The sequence below is a fragment of the Mirounga leonina genome, unplaced genomic scaffold (genome assembly GCF_011800145.1).
Source record: "Mirounga leonina isolate KUSES-001 unplaced genomic scaffold, KU_Mleo_1.0 Mir_104, whole genome shotgun sequence".
Taxonomy (NCBI): domain Eukaryota; kingdom Metazoa; phylum Chordata; class Mammalia; order Carnivora; family Phocidae; genus Mirounga; species Mirounga leonina.
The window spans coordinates 3,466,045-3,483,739 of record NW_023270231.1 but is presented as its reverse complement, the minus strand read 5'-3'; the positions used below and the strand labels follow the sequence as shown (position 1 = coordinate 3,483,739).

At 48.3% G+C, this 17,695-nt stretch overlaps 2 protein-coding genes across 6 annotated transcripts in view; one reads left to right on the top strand and one right to left on the bottom strand.

Annotated features, from left to right (window-relative positions):
- CYFIP2 (cytoplasmic FMR1 interacting protein 2) overlaps positions 1-17,695 on the bottom strand; it is a 129,413-nt gene that overhangs the window by 44,632 nt on the left and 67,086 nt on the right. For all 5 annotated transcript variants that reach the window (XM_035013178.1, XM_035013169.1, XM_035013162.1 and 2 more), the window contains 2 exons: positions 13,989-14,188; positions 12,312-12,399 (listed from right to left, as the gene is read on the bottom strand). In XM_035013178.1, coding sequence (XP_034869069.1) covers positions 12,312-12,399; positions 13,989-14,188 — 288 coding nt within the window. The remainder of the gene's footprint in view (positions 1-12,311; positions 12,400-13,988; positions 14,189-17,695) is intronic.
- On the top strand, positions 9,237-10,634 carry FNDC9 (fibronectin type III domain containing 9). Its single transcript, XM_035013198.1, has one exon. It carries the CDS (start codon positions 9,577-9,579, stop codon positions 10,291-10,293), a length of 717 nt encoding a protein of 238 aa, XP_034869089.1. The 5' UTR covers positions 9,237-9,576; the 3' UTR covers positions 10,294-10,634.

The window sequence follows — 17,695 nt, the reverse complement described above, 5'->3', positions numbered from 1 at the left end:
TCTCTCTCTCTCTGTGTATCTCTGTCTCTCAAATGAATAAGTAAAATCTTAAAAAAAAAAAAAGAGTTGGGTGCGTAACCAGCCGAGCCACCCAGGTGCCCCTGGGTGTTGGAAGTTTAGATGAGATAACACATATATAAAGCCCTATGTGTGGTGCCTGGCACATTGGATGCACTCACTGCAATTAATATTCCTTCATTTGATAATTTGGTAAGTGAAGACGAAGAAAATACAGATTCTTGGTCAAATATCCCCCAGCAGCGTTGGCTACAGTCACAATTCTCTGAATGTGGAGAGGGGAGTGCACGTGTGGGGTACAATTTTACACAACACATGGCATGTCCCACGTGGGGATGGGACAGAGATCATAATAGCTGGGACTAGCTGATGGAACACATCAAAAATGCAGATTGTGCTCCATACTGACAACACTCTAAAAAATGGGAGCTGTCCATGGGGCGCCTGGGTGGCTCAGTCGTTAAGCGTCTGCCTTCGGCTCAGGTCATGATCCCAGGGTCCTGGGATCGAGTCCCACATCGGGCTCCCTGCTCAGCGGGAAGCCTGCTTCTCCCTCTCCCACTCCCCCTGCTTGTGTTCCCTCTCTCGCTGTTGTCTCTCTCTGTCAAATAAATAAAATCTTTAAATAAATAAATAAAAATTAAAAATTAAAAATTAAAAATGGGAGCTGTCCAACAGACTGTGTTGGGCAGAGGCCCTCGCGGCTGCCAGTGTCCCAGTGGAGGCTGAGAAACAGTGTTGCTAGAAGGGAGGCCGGCCTGCGCTCAAGGTTGGATAGATGTGCTTACTCCCCTTCAGAGCTCCCGGCTGCAGTGCTGGCTTCCCGGGAGCCCCTCCTTAGCAGTCTTAACCTTCACTCCCACCCAAGGAGCTTCCAGGGCCAAGTCTCCCTTAACACGTGTGGCGAGTGCAAATAAAAATATATTCCGGTAGATGGAAACTGTTCGGCAGCCTCCCCTGTTCTGGGCCGAGAAGAATAATTCTGGGATTGTTTTACCACACACACAGGGGTGTAAAGAATTCCTCTTACACACCCACTCAGGGCACAGAAGAGGCCTCTTGTTGAGGTGCCGACATCAGGCTTGGATTTTGGTCAAGACCAGAAATTTAGGCCTCCGGCGATGGCCCACACTCAGGAAGGATCAGCATGAAATGAGCAGAATTCAAGTCCTCCTAAGTGAATAAGCTCCCCTGACTCCCCTCACCCCCCAAAATACACCAGACCCATGCAAGAGGAAGCACACAGGCATGCTGCAAAGTGCATGCACACACACACCCCCGCAGGGCACCCATCTGACCTGCTGGCTCAATAGGAGGCTGGGCCCTATTGAGAAAATGTGGGAATATGGGAGCCTGGCCATTTTCTGAGGTTTGGCAAGGAAAAACAGGAAGGCAACAGGACTTGAAACTTGCTACACATCTCTTACACCGAACCGATCTTGCTGACTCACATAAAATCCAACCGGCCTGCCTTACAAACTAATCATGTACCCTATTTAGGATTTCTCACTTCAAATCAAGCTTGTGTCAATCCCTAATGCGCAAAATAGCTAACTTTGTGAGATCTCAAGAAACAGTCCTGATTCAGAAACTAGAACCATATTTTTAATACATGACATAGATGTGCATTTTTATTTTATTATTTTTTTTAAAAAGCAGGACAATATTTTAAGGAGAGAAGATAAGGTGAGTTTGATCTGGCAGATCCTGGGCCCTGTAATGTATTATTATATGGATTAAAAAAAAAAAAAAAAACCTCTGGTAATGTATACATCACATAAAAGTGACCATTTTTATCATTTTTAAGTGTTGTATGTGGACTTTTAAGTCCTCAGGCCTCTACCTCTCACTGATAGTAAACGCAGCCAGCCCCTCCAAACAAGGAGGCCTGTTTATTTGGCAAACTGAATTCGCAAGCAATCTGCATCTCTGCTTTCTGGAATCACAATCCCTGTTTTCAGAGATCCCAAGAGGAGTTAAAACTGTTTCTAATTTCCTATATTAGTTACAATTTCTCTAATGATCCTTGAGTAATCTGAATCCCATCAGCCCAGAGACACAAACACGGCCCCCTAATTCAGGTTGAATTCAGGCTGTAGCTCAACTCTCTGAAATCCCTGCAGGGCAAGAAGACTGAGAAATGAATAAAATTGCAATGCAGGCCTTGGTGGGAGAGCCCACAGGCTAAGATGGGTTAAAGGACTGATAAACCCTGAGTTACAGGTTCAAGTGCATCAGTATGGCTTGCTAACGTTTCTGTCTGTCCCTTCTTGATATGCAGTGAGCCGCAGGCTGGGTCTCCAACATCTGGGGGTCCTTCCTGGGCTTCTCAGCTCAGAGGTTGAAAAAACCAAGGGAATTGTTCTAGAGACCTCAAGAGTTGATGCTCCTCCTTTTCTTGTCTCATGAATAAAGACAAGAGGAGAAGGCAAGAGGGAGAACGGGAACCCAACTTCTGTTCAGCGGTATCATACCAGTACTATAATACCTAGAGATGCTAAAAGTTTTGGAAGAAACCGATGTCATCACTTTTTAAATAACCTGTACCCATACGATGATACACAAGTATATAATGCTGCTCAGCTTATGAATAATTCCTTCATCACTGCCCAGGTGTATTCGTTTTCTGTGGCAACTATAACAAATGACCACAAATCTAGTAAAACAGCAGAAATATATTCTCTCACAGTTCTGGAAGCCAGAAGCCGAAATCAGTATGACTGGGCTAAGATCAAGATGTCAACAGGGCCATACCTCCTCCAGAGGCTGGAGGGGAGAACCCATTCCTGTCTCTTCCAGCTCCTGATGGCTGGGTTGTGGCCCACCTCCCTCTAGTCTCCTGAGATGTGTGTAACCTCCCTCTGCCTCCCTCTTACAAGGACACTTGTGATAGCATTTGGGCCCATCCTGATAACCTAGGATAATCTTCCCATCTCATGGTTCTTTACTTCCATCTACAAAGCCCCTTTTTCAGATAAAGTAATGTTTCCAGGTTATAGGATTAGGACCTGGTATCTTTAGGGGGCATTACGAGCCTCCTACACCATGTAAGGCAAGGTACAGCAGCCCCACTTAGCAGAAGAGGAGTCTAAGCGAAGAGAAACACAAAATGCTATTTCACCATGCGTACCAATTGCCAAAATAACAAAAGTCTTCCAGACTGGTGGATCAATAATGCTGTGTAGTTGGGGGGTGGTGCCATGCAGACAGGAGAAAGGGCGGGGGGCACAGCAGAGCCAGTGGCACTGATGGTGGTCTTGTCGGTGGGGTTGATGCAGATATCCCTGGACAGGCCACGGTGGGAAGTGCTGGTAGCAAGGCATGGACCCAGCTGAGAGGTACTCAGTTGGATGCAGCAAAGCACTGGGCCCTAGGTCTTACAGACTATGACTTAATGGAGAAAGCACTGCAAGAGTGTGATGAATTTTCCTGAGGTCAAATCATGGCTCAGATGGGGGCATCATTTAGCTCGTGATGACCACACCAAACACAAGGTCACACCAAAACTTCTCAAGACTGAAAAATTATTGGGAAATTGTGACAATCTATGTCACCTGGAAGGCAGTTTATGATAGACCCCATATAATTCACTTTAAAGAATGATATGTTTAAAACTTAGGCTCAATTCAATTACTGGACCAGTTGTGAAACATTTTTTGACACTGAGTGTCGCCTCTAACCCTCAGTGACAGAGCTCTTGGTCAGGGGTATGTGGACTCTAGGCTCTAGGGCGGGGAGAGGAAATAGTCGCTGAATGCGTTTCTCCAGATGTATTCGATGGTTTCCCTGCTTCTGCTGGCTGCATTCCGGTGGCTGGATGTTCTCTCTGAGGTCTTTTAGTTCCTTGTCTGTTCCCATCATTCTGGAATCCACTGAACTGTGAAGTCCTGTCTCTACTTCTCCAGAGAAGCTGAGCAAAGGGGAGTGTTCCTGTTGACTTGCCCTGTCGGGAGAATGGCGTAGGACAGGAGCAGCGAGCCAGGGAGGCTGGCCAGGAACTTCAGCTCTAAGGACCATGGACCAGGAGGTGGCACGGCTCTGCCAAACCCCACTTCGGGATGATGGTCAAGGTAATGAGCCGCCGTGAGCCTCAGTTTCCCCCTTTGCACAACGGTGATAAGAAGCCTGCCTCAAAGAGTTGTTGCCTGGGTCAAGTGACAACGCACAGGTTTTCAAGTGCTTATTTCTGAGTTGTAAGGTTTGACTGCTGTCTTAGGGCTTGCTTTCTGTATTCTGTAATTTATACACAACGAGCACATACATTTTTTCAAATAACAAAGCTGTTCTACAAAAGAAAAAAAAAGGAAGGGAGGAGCATCATGTAGGGTGCAAACCTTGCCCATTACAACTCCTGGATGAAGCCACAGTCAACTCGGGAAATGGTTCTGGCGCCCTGACCTTGACTTCTGAAGAGTAACGGCTGTTCCTAGGCCCAGCACTTACAGAGAGAGGCTCATCTCATGCTCCAACACTATTAGACAGAGATTCTTGATATTAACCATGGGATAGAAAAGTGAGGGGATCTGCCAAGGCTACACAGGCAGGATTTGAACCCAGCCTTGGGGTTTTAGGGCCTGCACGCTGAAGGACTACTTTCTCCTGGGTGCCGGTCAGCTTTGGGGCCTAGGAACGCCCCAGGAATGCCCTCACATCATCCCTTTGCTGCCACCTTCAGGAAGGGCTGATCTCTGGCAGCAATCTACTAGCAGTGCAAGCCAATCAGGGCCTTCCCAGGCTGCCAGCTGAAGGGGCTCCAGCTTGGATACCCTGCAGTTGGGTCCTCCCCGAAGGGGGAGAGAGAGTGAGGCTGGCCGGGATGCGATCTCCTGCGGCAGGTGCCCCGGGAAGATTTATCTCACACACCTGAGGGCTGCCCTGGCTCCCCTGGGTGCTGCTGGTGGACGGTGATGGCCCAAAGGGGCAGGACGCACCCAGCACTGCGAGTTGGAGACCTGGTTTCCACCCCTGGCTTTGCCACCAATCAGTCGTATGGCCTGAGGAATGCCATCCCCTCTCTTGGGATCTGGGAAATAGGAAGGCCTCCAGGCCTCACTCTCATTCTCTCCGTGTCTCACCTTCTCAAGTAAAGAGCTTAGTGTTAAAAATGGCATCCAGGAGCATTAAAAATAAATCCCCATTTTCTGTGGCAAAGGCTTGAGTTCCATCTCATCGCTCCACAGGCCTCCTGAGTCTGGTATTTTTATTTCCCTCAAAATAACCTTTTCAAAAGACACCTGCAAACTACCACACTGGCCTTTCTGTGGAGAGGACACTTTTATGTTCGGCAGGGAGTTGCCATTAGGACACATCACAGCAGAGCTTAGACAGGCCCCCAGGAAGACCTGATGCCACGGGAAAGCCACAGAGCAAGTGTCTAATCCAGGGACATCCCGAGACGCCAAGCCTCACAGAGACCCTTGGCCAGGGGAGGGTCTGTGGCTCCCCAGGAAACTCTTCATAACTTTTTGATTATCACTCATGTGAATCACAAGGAGACTTTCACGGGTTCACTTGGATGCTTTGGCCAAGAACCAAGAAGAGGAAAAAAACTGGCTTTTAAAAGCACATGATTTGTGTAAAATAATTCAGGTCTAAATCTGTCTGGGCTGGAGCTGCTATCACCAATTTCCACAGACTTGGTGGCTGAAGGTGACAGAACTTTATTCTCTTTATATTTCAGACTTGCTCTGTGATGGCCCCAGCAGTGATGGCAACAAATTCTTTCAAGGTTGAGGGGACCAGGAAGCGGCAGAATCTCGGAGGCAGATACACCTTTGTGGGAAATGGAAGCAGAGTCAGGACTCCTCAAAGAAAAGGAACTTTGCGGACCATCCAATCCAGGAACAGTAAGCAGTTTCCACTTCCGGTGTCAACCCCAAGTGATGGATTGGTAAGCAGTTTCTTGGGATGCTTGTGTTTCTGAGCCCAAGTGGAAGGAGTGCTGTATTAGTTTTCCCTGAGCCACTGTAACAAATTACCATAAGCACGGTGCATTTACACCGTAATGGCTCACAGTTCTGGAGGCCGAAGCCTCAGCTCAAGGTGCTGGCAGGGCCATGTTCCCTCTGAAGGCTCCAGGGTAGACTCCTTCTTTGCATCTTCCAGCTCCAGGTGGTACCTGGCGCTCCTTGGTTATGGCAGCATCATTCCAACCTCTGCCTCTGTCTTTACATGGCCCTCTGCGTATAAACCTCCCTCTCCTTTCTCTTATAAGACACCAGTCAGGCGCCTGGGTGGCTCAGTTGGTTAAGAGACCGCCTTCGGCTCAGGTCACGATCCTCGAGTCCTGGGGTCGAGACCCGCATTGGGTTGCGTGCTCGGCAGGGAGTCTGCTTCTCCCTCTGACCCTCCCCTCTCTCGTGCTCTCTCTCTCTCTCATTCTCTCTCTCTCTCAAATAAATAAATAAAATCTTTAAAAAAAAATAAAATTAAATTAAAAAAAAAAAAGGGCGCCTGGGTGGCTCAGTTGGTTAAGCGACTGCCTTCGGCTCAGGTCATGATCCTGGAGGCCCGGGATCGAGTCCTGCATTGGGCTCCCTGCTCAGCGGGGGGTCTGCTTCATCCTCTGACCCTCCTCCCTCTCATGCTCTCTGTCTCTCATTCTCTCTCTCTCAAATAAATAAAATCTTAACAAAATAAAAAAAGACACCAGTCATCGGATTTAGGGCTCCCCTTAAATCTAGGCTGATATCATTTCAAGATCCTTACCTAATTCAATCTATAAAGATCCTATTTCCAAATAAGGTCACACGCTGGGGTTCTGGGTAGACCGGAATTTTGGTGGATGCTCAGATCAACCCAGTGCCAGTGCTGTGATGGTTCAGCAAGCCTGACGTGGGTTCGGGACTGAGCAGGGACAGTAGTCCTGCTTTGCATCTGCCATCCCCATCTAGCCCAAGCCCAGAGCTTTATAGATGATGGAATTGAGGCCCAGAGAATAAAAGACTGCTGACCAGGGTCATGTAAATAGAGAATGACACAGGAGACAAGAATGAAGAAAGAAGGTGATACAGAGGTGGGGTAGGGGTGGGATGGCTCGGGATAAAATTATTATTTTAATTGTGGGATAACTGAGAAGGGCATCTTTGCATTTGACCGTTGTCCAAAGAGGGTCTAGATGGGGCAAAAAATGATCACCAGCCAATTAGAGAGAAAATCTGGCAGCCCTGGAAGAATTAATACCTCTGAGGATCAGTTTGCAGGAGACTGTTCACCTTTTTTTGGCCAAAGGAATGAGAGCTCCGCTCAGCGGGCAAAATCCTTTCCAGACTGGTCCCTGAAAGCATCGTGCGTACAGATGCCTGCCGGTTGCCATGGTGAATGATGCTGATCTGAAGAAATGAATAACGTGAGCGTTGGGGGCGACAGTGGGATTACTCAGACTGTGGCAAGAGAGGCGTCAAGGAGAGCCCAGAGCAGAGGAGGGAGAAGGCTCCATTCCTTCAGCTTTGGTCCACTCTGTCTGCCCCTGCAGGCTGCGTTCTAACCAGATCCACCGCGAGCATCAGGTAAGGGACATAAATGGCTCTTCTTGGAAATGGAAATGGTTTTTCCTTTCACACTCTGCTTGGCGGAGGGCCAGGCAACGGCAATATGAATAGCTAAAAATAGGGGGAATTTAGAAACAGAAGCAGAGAAAGAAAAGCAAATAAGGGAGACTGATCTGGTCCCCAAAGCTGAAGATGCTGCCCCAGTGTCTTGCCAGAAAGCTCTTAAAAATGTCTGCTGTAGAGAACTCAGTCTGCAAAGACAGCCAGCAGCAGATGCGAAGCAAACAGGGGAAAAGATGCAAGAGAAAAAAAAAAACCCCAGGATTCCTGGTCACCCCTGATGGAAGGGCTTTACAAAGGCCATTGCCTCTGTATTATAAGAAATGAATTAAGCTCTTCTCATTGTGGTCAGAAGTGTGTTTATAGGGATGGGTCGGGTGGAGGGGATGGGGGAGGTCATGAGAAGGGAGACTGACGAAGGGGGCGCAAACACTCTCCTTTGCAATGACCTTCCCCGGAGGGGTCTGAGCACACCTGTCTTGTCCCTTTCATTCCCCATGTTTCTGGGAAGAAATTTCCAACCAAACTGAAGGGAACTCTTCCCCTTCCTGAGCATTTCAGTTCACTGTCATCCTTAGAGAAGAAAAACAAGGATTGAAAAATCGCTCAGTGCTGTGCATCTTTCTGCAGCCCACCTCCTCTAGGGAAATGGCCATGAAAATAGAAGTTCGGAGGGAGGCAGGGAGGAGAGAGCGCAGCTTGTAATAGAAATCAGTTTGGCTTCACATCCAGTTCAGGTTAAAATCTGGCTGATGGGTTTTTACTGGGTCATTAAAATCTAAAACGCAGGCTTCTGCATTTCACGTGAGACAGGAAGGGCAGAGAACAGGGCTGGGTGAGACCTGTACATGAACAGACACACAGGCTGAGTGAATATGGCTGCCCCTCATTTTTAGATCAGGGGAAATTCAGTGGAGGGGAAACTCTCTCTCTCAAAGAGATAGCATTTAAGAGAAACTAAAAAGCTTGAAGATGGTGCTCTCTTACCAAAGCGGGAGGGGTGGTAATCTGAAGAGGGCTCATTTGATTTGTGGAAAAACAGCAACCGGGTCTTAGTGCCAGCACCTCATTTTGCAAAAACGTGCTGTAACTAAACCCAGCAGCCTTGCATTTGGAAATGTAGCAGTTAAGTGGCTTTGAGTCTACCTGTTAGCTGAGTGACCTCAGATTGCTCATCTGTAAAATGGGGATCTAGCTCAGAGGGCCTGATGAAGACTAAGGGAAATTTGTTACGGTATGTGAGCATCTAGCATGACACATACTAGATGTGGCATAGCAACCACTCACTAACGGGTGGTGATTACTCTCATTATTAACACTCACAGTACCAGAGGTATTAAGTAGCAGCATTTATGCTGGTATTAGGAGCTGATTGCCTTGACCTACACAACTAATTTCCTGGGTACCTTCGGCCTTGAACACACAAACAAAGAAACAAAACATGAGCAGAGGCTTTGGGGAGAAATCAGCTGCCAAGGAGTGATGACGCAAATCTCCTCTCTCATGGGCAACAGAACTGGGAGGCTAAAAAAGCAGTGGGCAGAATGTTCTAGATGACTGAGCTCACAGCACTGCGAGCAGAAGGTCCAGAAGGGATATTGTAGGTGACATAACTGTCTGACTTGGAGGTCGCAGAGCTGTGGTGACTCATGTGGGCACATTAATTGGGTTATCTGATTTCTTTTATGGCCTTTCTTCCTTTTTTAAAGGCTTGGAAACAATGTTGTATCTAAGGGATCGGAGCCAGGGCAGGATGAGGCTGGGGGATGTCAGGCCTGCAGGACACAGGCTTTGACACGAGACAGCCCTGATGTGAACTTGTGTTCTGTTATTTCTTAGCTACTCCTTAGCTGAGTAACGTAACCTCTTTGCCCTCCATTTCTTTGTAAAACAGGGGCAATCTTAGTCCCCGTCGTGAATGTTCAATATACGGTGGTTATGAATATCATACATAAATGCTTCAATAGGGGATGTCATTTTCCACTTTGATTCTGGTTCTAGAATCAGGATGAACATCGAAGTTGGGAACGTCTCTCATACAGGAGCCATCATTTCCTGGTCGTCCTCAGAGCCCTGCCTGGAGGACTATTACCATATTATGTACAGGCCCAACTGGAACAGCATCTTCTCCGGCTATCTGCGTTACAGCTTCCACCACGAGGAGAAGGTGCCCCGAACAATCAGCTCCGTGGTGCTGGAACACCTGGCACCTTCCACTCTCTACTTCCTGTGCATCAGCTGCAAGAAGGCTGCCTTCCCCTACAGGCACTACTGCACCATGTTCCATACCCTGGATAAGAGTCCACTGGCGGCCGGGAGCTCCCTGGTGGACCCCCAAATCTCCCTGTGGGTGTTGATGGCCATTCTACTGGCCTGCTTCACAGCCGTCTTAGCTTTCATCTGCCTCCAGTTCTGGTGCATTCGTTGCCACGAGCCTCGATGGTCTTACCGAGCCGGCCACATGGAGGAAGCCAATGGGTTGGTGAGATGGCCAGAGGAGGCCCCCGCACTTGGGCAGAGAGAGGAAGACCTGCAAGGGCTCCCCCTGGTGGAAATGCCACGCAAGAACTCCGGCGCTGAAGCAGAAGCAGAAGCCGAAGGGGAAGCCAACGAGGATGATGCAGCTGACCAGGATGCCGCCAATCAGGATGTTCCTGACGTGGGTGCCTTGCTGAGGGGCGGTGGTGGTGATCATCCTGCCATGCTGCCTCATTTTAGGGAGTGAGAGGTAGGGAGGAGGCGGCCCGCGCGTTGTGTAGCTTAAAGCCCTCCATACAGTAGATCTTTTGTAAAAATGTGTCCCTAGACCACCCATTTGCCTCCCCTCAACTGTCAGTGCTCTTGTGGATCATCCGGGTTGGATGAATGCCCTATGACAAAGCTTCTCAAGCTAGAAAGCATATACCCCCACAGTATGCCAAAGGAGAAACATGGTGTCTCTCAGGAGTGTCCATTTAGGGGAGCCCAGTTAGGAATGAAAAACATTATTTTAATGTTAAAACAAACATGAATATATCATGGCATAGAAAGCAAAATTTGCATGACTTAATAAAACACAGTACTTCGAGGAAACTTTTGAGTTGAAGATGGGCTCTCCCGGTTATGCTTTCAGTCAGCTGAGGCAGACATCCAGTCCCCTCTGCTGTTGAGGGGACTATTTTGGAAAGATTGAGAAGCCTTGCTCCACAGTGTTTTCCAGCTTTCGGACAATCACATACCACCTCGTACCCCATCTCCATTTTGTTTAAACCATAGACTATCTTTACTATTATTAACAATATTTTTCTTTAAATCGACTCATTTTTAAAACTTAAACTTATCTTAAAAGACAGACTTATATGACTCCATAAATGAAAAACCAGCACCCTCCTGCTATAAGTAGAAGAGACATAAGAATAAATATAATGAAAACAAAGTAACATTAAGTTTGACTTAGATTCTATTGCCTACTGAAGACTCTGAGCTTAATTAAGGTCTGCTCTCTTAGCTTCGATAAAAAAAGAAAATGGAAAGGAGAAGGTATTAAAGACATATAAGCATCAACATAAATGTGTCTTTCTCCTTGTTATAATCACAAGGTTTGTAAGAGACTTGGAAAGGGAGGTGTTGTTCTTACTTTGTGAGTCAGAGTCGTTCAATGACATGTCTGAACTATCAGAAATGCTGGCTCAAAGTGTCCCTTGTGTTGAGAAAGCTGTCTTGACCAGACTGGCTGTCCTGGAGAGGACATCCACACTGTCCCAGCATCATCCCAAGACCTTCTAAGCCCACCTGTAGGCCCAAGTGGTGGGAGCTCATTGGTTCACCACACTTCCCAATCTAGGGCTCCCCAAACTAGAGGAGTACCTTTGCTTATATGTATTCAGTGGTTCTTCTGAGTCCATCTGTGCTTACTTTTTGAAAATGGGGTCAAAGGTAGCCATTTCTATTCCATCACAAATAAAAATGCTGGCTTTGTTGTGGACAAGTTTCGCTCTTACAGTGGCATTCTTCCCCTTCAAACCCACTGGGTAAGAGATAGATCTCCTACATCTATCATAGTGTTGGTGAGACTCTGTGAACACTGCCCCCTGTACCCACCATGGGTGTAGAAATTTGAGGAGGGGAGACATGATGTCCGTTTTAATCTCTGATATATCCCCAGCATGCAGAATCTAGCCCCATGTCTGGCTTATTGTGGGCACTTCATAAATGTCTGTTTAATGAATGGCAAAGGACTGAAGGTCTAGAACAGGGCACCATTTGGGAGGCCTGGTTAGTGTTAGGATGTGTATTGGGAACAAAGCGGCAAAGAGATGGGAAAAGACCTGTCTCTCGGCACTAGCTCCAGCCCTCTGGGATTTCCTTCAAAACTCCACCTTCCCAATTGCTTTCTGCTGGCAAAACCCTTGCCTTTCTGGAACACAAAATCCCAGAATCACACGACCATACTGCAATGAATCAGCTGAGCAACAGGAGGAGAGAGGATGAAGATGAGAAGCCCCACGCACCTATGTCCCTGCTCACCTCAGTGAAATCCCCCCAAATAATTCCCACCCAAAAACCACCCTTGCCAGGTCTGCTTCACCCCCATCCTGGCTAGCTGTGCACAAATAAAGATAAATATACTCGCAGTTGTTTCTGCCTGGATCTCACTGCTGTCTCTCTATCTCTGCACCTTTTTACTTTTCTGATTTGGGGAACACTTTTCTAATTGCTGTTGCTCACTAGTCTTAGGAGTAGGACACAGGCAAGACTACTCACCTTGGATCCATAGAGGTAATAAGGCTGGACGTTGGCGGGCTTATCTCTTTGCGGTTCTTGGGTGAAAGGAATGGCAGTTCGAACAAAACTAGTAGAGGAAAAGAGAACGGGCGGGAGTTAACTGGGTCCTGAGAGCATTCTTCATGGGACACAACCTAGCCGGAGCCCTTCCTGACCAGGTGCAACCGCAGTGTTTCTAGGTGGTTGTCTATAAAGGTACTAAACTCTTACGACATACACCCATTCATTTGCCTACTGTCTCCTTCCCATAGGTGGAAAAACCATAGTCCAGATTCCCAGGCTAGCCTCTGGGCTATGGCCACTCACAAGGACAGTAGGCAAGAAAGACAACTGTCTGGACCTGCAAATGGCCTTCTCTGGGGCTCTGATCCTTCCCCCCGCCCCGCCCAGGTTGGCTTCTTAAGAGCAGGGTTCCACAAACTCTTTCTGTAAAGGCCCAGATAGCAAGTATTCTCAGCTTTGCAAGCCAGATGGTCTCTGTCACCATTACTCAACTGTGCTGGTAGCGTGAAGTGCCCATAAATAACTGTAGATGAATGAGCATGGCTGGGTTCCAGTAAAACTTTACAAATTTCAAATGATTTTTCACTTGTCATCAAACTATAATTTTTTGGATTTTTTCCCCCCAGCCATTCAAAAATGTTAATCGCATTCTTTGCTCCTGGGTTGTACAGAGACGGCTGGCAACAAGATGTGGCTTGTGGGCGATGGCCTGCAGACCTCTGCTCAAGAGGATTTAAAGTCCCAGATCTTTACAGAATCAGAAGTCTGTCTTGCTAAATGTGTGGATTCAGGCTCATGTGTGGTTTCCTCCCAGGTCCTTCTATTCATTCAGCACATATTTATTTAATACTGGTCGTGAGCCAGGCCCTGAGGGTACCGAGAGGACCGGTAAACACATGCATGTTTGTGTAACCTAATGTACTTGTTTTGTGGGTGAATACATCTCCCATCTTCCATCAGGTTTTGAACTTCTGTGAGGATAAGGGATTAAGTCTTGTCCTCACCTCGGTGCCTGACGCAGGGCTATGTGCACCCTGCAGGAGACATACGCCACTTTGTCATGCATCCGTGTGCCTATTTTGCCCAAACGTATTCATGTACGTGGATACTGTCATAAAAGTACCATCTGCTCATAAAGCACCATGTGTGCTCCTAGGTTGGACTATGGAGTAGCGCACAGCCAGCTCCTGCTTCCTCCTGGGTCCTGCGCGATCTTTCATGGCACCACCTCTTCCCATGGGCTCCACCCTCACCACGCACTCTCGGCTCCTTGGAGACTTTGCCTGGAATATTCTTCTCCTGTCTTTTCACCTTATTTACTCCTATTTATCCTTCACATCTCTGCTCAAGCATTACTTGTCAGAGGAGGAAGCCTCTCTTGAGCTTCCCATCACTTCCCAGGCCGGATCAGGTGGTGGTGTTTTCTCTCTCATGACTGGGGCTTTCCTCCATCTCCAGATTCACTCTTTCCATTTTTCACCGGCATCCTCCTTGCCTGAAGGCCCTCAGAGGCAGGCTTGTTCATGGTGGCATCCCCGCCTCCAGCACAGAACCTCCAACCAGGAGGGACTCCACGACACGCCTGTTACAGGAAGGAACCGCTTCCCCGGCCCCCAGCCCACCCCAGCCCCCTTTGCACAGGGACTCCCTTACCGGTTGGTGGACCCGTTGTAGCAATAGTTGGGGAGGAAGTCGAAGTTCAGCTCCCAGAAGACGTGGAGGGTGATGCGGCCGTAGGGGGCGGACACGTTGTGATTGGCCTCCCGGAACATGGCATCGAAGCTGTCCAGGGTCATGTGCTTACACAGCAGCCGGTGCGTGAGCCGGTTGATCTCCAGCAGCCACTCCAGCTCCTGCCAGAGAGAGCCCACGGCTGCTGAGGATGTACACATACACCTCACACGCACCCCACGCGCCCCGCTTCTTCTTACGGATTCCTTTCATGCGGGGGAGAACCCCTCAGACAAGCTCCCGACTGCTGACACGAGACTAGGCCCCCGCGGTGGCATGTGACAACATGCCCTTCTTCAGAGGAGGAATTCCCAGACTGTGCGGAGGAAAGCTGCGTGCCTGCTCTGAGAAGGGGGCCACAGACCATGTACGATTGCCCTGTCTGGGCCCCCTTGGGTGGAGAGCATGCCTGCTTGCTTTCCAGTCTCCATACTGGTGAGGAGAAAGCTTGCTTCTCAGTGTTGCAAGTAAACAAAAGGAAGGTGTGACTGGCTGTCACGAGAGCTGTATCTCCGCCGCGCAGAGAGCCATCCTAAGAGTTATCACTCGCTTAGGACTTACTACTAAGTCAGACCACATGAAACTACTGGTTTTAAGTTAAATACCATTGAATAAGAGTAGTTTCGTGTGATTCAATTTAATATACGCCAAACTGTATCCTCAGCACTTAATGTGTCTTAACTCATTTAATGCTCAAAAAAACCCTTACTTTATGCATTAGAGAAACTGAGGCTTGGAGAAGTTGAATCACTTGACTCCAAATCCAGAAAGTTGGGCTCCAAAGTCCATATTCTTAACCGCTGTATACTATAGGAATTTTAAAACTAGCTGGGGGCACAATGCCCCCTCCTTTGGATTCCTCCTGGGTCTGCCAGTCACCGGGTTGCTTACATGTTGGCAAAGGTGCAGCTAAAAGCCACGGACCGAGGACTCACGTGAGCTGTGGGCCCTGACTGCTGGGAACCCTACCTTCAGGCAGAGAATGGGAGCAAAGTGGACAATATGCAGACACAACAGGTCACTGCATTTGTTGGCAAGTAAAAGGAGAGTGAAACCCTTTGGGCTAGCTTTAGTCCCTTGCCGTGCTGCTATGAGAAAGAATCAAAGCACAGTCTTCTTTCAAAGCCGTGCTGCTATGAAAAAGAATCAAAGCACAATCAAAGCACAGAGAGAGAAGCCATCCCTCTTTGTGATGCTCTAGGACACTCCCGTATTGTTGTGGTCAAGCCCTCTTTTGAGATGGGTATGATGGCCCCTGTTTCATAGAGGGGACAGATGAGGCTCAGAGAGTGAAGTAACTTGCCTAAAGTCACACAGGGAATATAGAACACGGTTTAGTGTGTGATCCCAGGTCTTCTGATGTCAAGTCACATGTGTTTGGGCCTCTGTGACAGAGCTGCCTGGACTAAAGAAGCAATTTGCTAAGAGACCCCCTTGAACAGTAATGATCAAAGTAAAGATGGTTTGACAATATAAAAACTCCACGAACACTGGCAAGGGCAGTTGACCAGAGGGTGGCCAGGAGGCGGGACAGCCAGAGGGCCAGCTTTAATGGCTGGGATAGGGAGCTCAGGTGTCTACAGTTGGTCATAGGGTGCAGCCCCACACCAGGGAATCAATTTTACTCTCATCAGCCACAAGGCATCCCTCACGCCGGTTGGGGCCTAGAGTGTGGCCAGGTGGAGGCCCCAGACCATGCTTCCAATCTTGGAGCTTTGTCTTTCTGAAACTCAGATGCTATGGCTCTAAATTGGGGGTGCAGAAGTGGATCGAAGCTTGCAAACTTCAATGGCTGCAGAGGCTAGCCAGCTCAGGGAAGAGACACGGGCAGGAGCGGGAGGGATTCCTGGGGCTGGGCTGTCTGTGGCAGAATGTCTGCCCAGAGACGGGGGAGCTGCTACTTAACTCCATAGAGTTGTTAGCTCCTCAGAATGGGCTCAGTGATGACAGAGTTCATAGTCTTTCAAAAGAAGGTCAAAATCTGGATTTTAATTCTGGAATGGCAACTGGAAGAGTCAGTTTCCAGTTATTGTGCACCATGAAGTAAATGAAGGGCAGAAATACCGAATCACCTCTCTGCTTCTGTCTCTTAGGGCCTACCCAGGTGGACTATTAACTTTGTGCCCATTCACTTCAGATGGGTAAAAAAAATGAATGAAATAAAATAAATGGAATAAATGCCAATGATTTTATTTCTAAGCTCCCTGAGGAGTCCCATGGCACACTGAAGTGCCATGTTACCAGGAAGATAACTGCAAGCGAAAAACCAGGGAATGTTCTGTGATTTTAACAGTCTCACAAATGTGTGTCGGCGTTTACAGGGAGACCGAAGGAGGGAGTTCTCAACGCTGCTGATGTGGGACTGCTGGAAACACGGGTCCGCTTCTCCTGCCATACAACAGTACCAAGGTTTCTGACAGGTAATCCAAGCCCTGTTTTGGCCTCAGCCATGTTATTCCGGCCTTCAAATCATAAGAGGGCACTTGCCTCTGGGATGCGGAGCTATGTCCATCAAGCTTGGCGCAGGTTGAAAAGGCCTTTTGAGTGGTTCCGGTGCCTTCTGAGAGGGTCTCAGTTTTCTACAGTAGAGTTGGTTTACTGGGGGCAACGTAGAGAAGCAGAACTGGGGAAATAAAACACCTAACGGGGCAACTTCTGTGAAGGAGTGGAAAGAGTTCTTGGATGGGGACCGGAAAAGCTGAGTGTCAGCCACACGGGACTGCTCACCAGCTCTGTGGCCCCAGGCAGGTGAGAAGACTAGGGGTCTCGAAGTCAGGTGCAGCGAGGCATGGAAGGTCCTACACGGGAATGAGGTGTATCAGTGAGGCTGGCGGCAAGCTGAAGAGAGCACAGCCGGGCTGACAGGATCATCTAGTCATTTCTAGACGATCGCTGCCATCTGGAATGGCTGGGGTGGTGTTGCCAAAGCTTCTGCAGTTTTATTCAAATTCTTCCAAATGTTAAGTGTTGGCTCAAAATTTCAAATATGTTCTGCAGCCTAAACAAAACACAGCCTGCAAGCTTCCAGCCCTCAAATCCAGCATCAGATCTCTCCGAGAATCTATTTGCTCAGCTGTGTAGGATGAGGACGGCTGACTTAAGAAATCTCTGCCACCCTCCCAGCTTGGCATCATCAAGCCGCCTTCCCATCTCAGAACGGAGTTTCCAAAGTGGAGGGAAGGGCTGAAGGGAGCAGATTCCTCGGGCTGTTTCTCAGAAGAGGCAGAAGCTTCTTAGCCAAGGCCAGTAGGAGCCTCCTGACCCCCACAGGAGAGAGCATTCCTGGGGTCTCCTCTTCATGGGCTTCACAGGGAGTGCCTGCTCTCCTGGGGGTTGCTGCCCTCACCTGATAAACACGGGCTTTCACTGCTTGTTTTGAGTTTGTTCTCAACTAAAAGAACATTCAGTGCCTTTCAAGGGATTGGAAGAGGTCATGGACACCCATACACACCCCAGACCAGTTTTTCCATGAGATATGCTCATTCATTACTGGACAGCTAGAAGTTACAGATAAACAACAAAGATGAAAAAAAAATCCCATCACTGCTAACATTCTGGCATAAACAAAGAAAAATCTATTCTTTCCTTCCTTCCTTCCTTCCTTCCTTCCTTCCTTCCTTCCTTCCTTC